General features: G+C 28.1%; 1 protein-coding gene across 1 annotated transcript; it reads right to left on the reverse strand.

The window, feature by feature from the left end:
- Positions 1-72: 72 nt before the first annotated feature.
- LOC113385190 lies at positions 73-1,157 on the reverse strand. The gene is made up of 3 exons (XM_026623014.1): positions 950-1,157; positions 349-498; positions 73-231 (listed from the first exon to the last, which is right to left on the reverse strand). Exons 2-3 carry the CDS (start codon positions 496-498, stop codon positions 73-75), a joined length of 309 nt encoding a protein of 102 aa, XP_026478799.1. The 5' UTR covers positions 950-1,157.
- Positions 1,158-4,039: the final 2,882 nt, after the last annotated feature.

Here is a 4,039-nt window from a genome sequence, read left to right on the forward strand (position 1 = left end):
TTTTTTAAAAATATTTATTAGGTTTAAATTGAAAGACCATATAATAATAATATAAGATATGTTTGTGCTGAACTACCTACTGTATCTGCCACAGTTTACACGGTATCGAAAAGTAGGTTCATGGATTGCACCCTCGATTTGAACGAGTTCATATTTGGGAGTACTTCCACGTCTGCTAAGCAACTCTTGCAATATAGAGACAGGGGTCTTTGATGGCATGGCAGCCATTTCCTAAATTAAACCATTTATCGTTTGCAATATTACTCTCATTAAATTATTAAAATCCTTTCATTGCACAAATTCTGAATAATTTAATATTTATATATAAATTATTGAAATTCCATTTACCTTGCACCAAACTAGCTTTGCTGCCTCTTCTAAAGCTATGCAATCAGTTCTCAAGTTTATGTAAGTATTGTTTCTTTGATTTCTTCTCCTAGAACCAGAATGTCCGCCAACATTAGGAGTAGACACAGATTGTTGCAATGTATTTTGCATCTGTTGGGGAAGAATAGTCTAAACTGAATATTACTCATATATTCAATAATAACCCATAACAGCTCAAATTATTGAAATAACCAATAAAGTAAAAAAAATGTATAAAAAATCTATTTATGTAGCAAATATAAAGAACTTTTTGAAAACTTGTATATTATTAAATTACGTAATAAAACAAATAAAATAATAATTCACTTATTTCTCAAATTGTTATAATATAAATTAGTAATAAGATGCTCGCGACATATAAAAATGTTTGAAGATATGTACAACTTAATACATAAAACCGGCAATATTGATCGAGGTGGGATTTCACTGGTTTTCAAGATGGCATCCCGAACGCATATTTCATTTATTTTGAAACAACACTATAATTAACTTGATCTTTCTAAACATAACAGCAAAAATCAAAACAAACAGTTCTAAATTTGTTAACAAATCTTTCAATTACCTTAGATCATTGAATCATTTGCGTTTGGACAACGTCACGAACGCAATTTTATTAAGAGTTTTCTCACTTATAACTAAATGAACAAAAATAGATAACTAAATTCTCAATTAATTCACAACCCAAACAAAAATGTGATTATGTTGATTGCAAAAATGCACTCTTTCAATTGTCTTTTAAATTACGTTAAATTTTCTTAATTTCATCTGGTTATTCAACACAAATGAAAAGAGCATAGATATAAAAGATACATCCACAATCGAGCAAAACCTCATTATCATAGATAATCAAAGATAGACCACCGAGTTGTAACCCATATACTCTTCTTTTATCTATGGTGGTAACCATAGAGTATGGTTGTAACCCTAGACAACTAAAGGTAATTCCACACCTAGCAAACGAGCACGAACATGGCGTTGTGGACGCTACCACGAATGTAGACAAACATTTTTCTTTTTTGATGTTAAAATGTGCAGTACTGCATTAGTGTATGTTGTTTTTATTATAAGATATTGCTGTTAAAGACAATTTTTGTAAATTTGATGACTTTAAATAATTTTTCTCTTTCCCGCCACTTCAAATAATTCGAACTCGAACAAAAAGATTCAAGGCCTCACTGCTTTGAAGCGTTTGTTTGGAATGATTTGCCTTTATTCGTGTTCCTATTTGTTTTTCTTTGTATTTTCTTGTTCGCCTTGAAGGTGCGCTACCTAAAGGTGCGTCCACACCTAACGAACGAACACGAACGAACATGGCGAACAAGAAAATACAAAGAAGAACAAACGCGAACACGAACAAAGGCAAATCATTCCAAACAAACGCCTCAAAGCATGAGGCCTTGAATCTTTTTGTTCGAGGATGTACTGTGAAACGTCAGATTTATTATTTAAAGTGGCGGGAAAGAGAAAAATTATTTAAAGTCATCAAATTTGCAAAATTTGTCAATGACAGCAATATCTTATTATAAAAACAACATACACTAATGCAGGACTGCACATTTTAACATCAAAAAAGAAAAATGTTTGTCTACATTCGTGGTAGCGTCCACACTGCACATATGAGTTCAAACATAAACGAACAATTTTCTAGACATCCTATTCTAAAAGACATCCTATCAATCATCTGTCAAAAACGTTTGACATTTCACGTAATAGCCACCGTCCATTGTTTTATTTAAATTACGCTTCTACAATAATTTTCAAAATAAAAATGTATAGTTTCTATGCGATTTTGAAATATTATCTCACCTTTCCGACCATATCTGGATTGGCACGAATTTTTCAAGACTAAGATTGGCCAAATCGGTTTAGCCGTTGTCGAGTTTTACCGAATCATTTGATCGAGAGCTCCATTTTTATACATAAGAAGTTATATAGTTTATTTGATGTGAATGATTGTTATATCGACATGACCAGTAATATTTAAGTGAAAGTATAATTAAAACATTTTCTCGATTTAATAAAGTCATTTATTTGTAATTATATTATATTGAAGATATTTCATCTCTAAGAATACTTAATTAGTCACAAGATGATCTAACAATCCATTTGTTATACATATAGTATTCATGCCATTTTTAATGTAAAATAATTATGAGCATGAATATACATATCTTTCTATAGATGGTTTTACTAAAGTTAATTTGTTTATATATAACATTAAATAATGATTTAAAAGCTTAGAAAATTCAAACTTACTTTAAATTTGCTCCAATTGTAATTTTGACATTTTGCGAACTCATTATGCTTATTAAGTGTAGGATTTGATAATCAGCAAATTCCAGTATCATTGGCTTGTTAATCCTGTCGCTGTTAAGATATAGCAGCAGCTTTGAAAACTTGCTGACAGAAGTTTAATGTGTTTCCAATAATTGATAGATATTTGAGATATTTCAAATTCAAATCATCATTTTGATATTAAAATTTTATGTATCACCTACTGCCAAAATAAGATCATCTTTTAATTTAATCGATTTATGTTCGAAACGTCATGAAATTGAGAACCAATTGACATCAATAATGTTTTCAATAAATATGTTATTTCTTCTTTAACAATTAGAATTCTATAATGTATTATGATCTCCTTTGGAGCACAATTTACCTAAAGAATTAACTATTAATATAAAATATTCATTTCGCAAAAAAAATTATAGACTTACAATAAAGGCAATGTACTCGTAATTATCTTTTATAAACCGCTCACTTGGTTCTATTTTCTATCCTATATTCAATATGTTTTATTATTCTCCTTTTTTATTAAATGGAACTATGTATAAATAATGCAAAATTAGAATTAATGGAAACACACAAATACAACAAAAACTTTAATAATCCAATCTTCAGGATAGTCTATTGCAGATAGGAAAAATCTGGATATGTCATCATTCTGGATTCCTGGAATCTCCTATAATGAAAATATTAGAGTTGTAATAATAAATAACAAACTGTAGTATTACTATCAATATTATTGCTTAAAGTATATTTACCAAAATAAGTATGAATTATTTTTGAATATAAAAGGCACCAATCTACAAGTAAACAATTGACTAAAATATATTTTAAAACTGCAAATGAGGTGCAATTCTATATAGAGTGTATATAAATTATTTGATATGAACATATATTATATCGACATGACATGGTAATATTTACATAAGACTATTATTAAAAGATTTCTTCTATTCAATAAAGATGAAGCTTTTTCAACTTTGAGAATAATTATAATTACCTATTCACAAATTGACCTCACAATCCATCTGTTATACATAATATATTCATGCCTTTAAATATTTTTTCTAAAAAAAATAATGATGAGCATGATTAATTATAGGTACATATATTTGTTTTGAATACAAAGATATAATTTTTTCACTTCGATCGTAAAACTCCAACGTTCTTATCTGATTTTTTTATTCAGAATATTCTAGCCTAATTCTATCACTTTCAAAATCCTCCATATGAATTATTTAATCTTGATAACAACTTTATGACAAGAATTAATTTCAACAACGTCATAAACTAAAATAATTATTATAAATTTAACAGTATTATAATAATTTTACAGAAAATAAATTCATAATATTTGAAAAATATT

The sequence above is a fragment of the Ctenocephalides felis genome, unplaced genomic scaffold (assembly GCF_003426905.1).
Source record: "Ctenocephalides felis isolate EL2017-DRISC unplaced genomic scaffold, ASM342690v1 CF-g0.4_SCAFFOLD_00845, whole genome shotgun sequence".
NCBI lineage: Eukaryota > Metazoa > Arthropoda > Insecta > Siphonaptera > Pulicidae > Ctenocephalides > Ctenocephalides felis.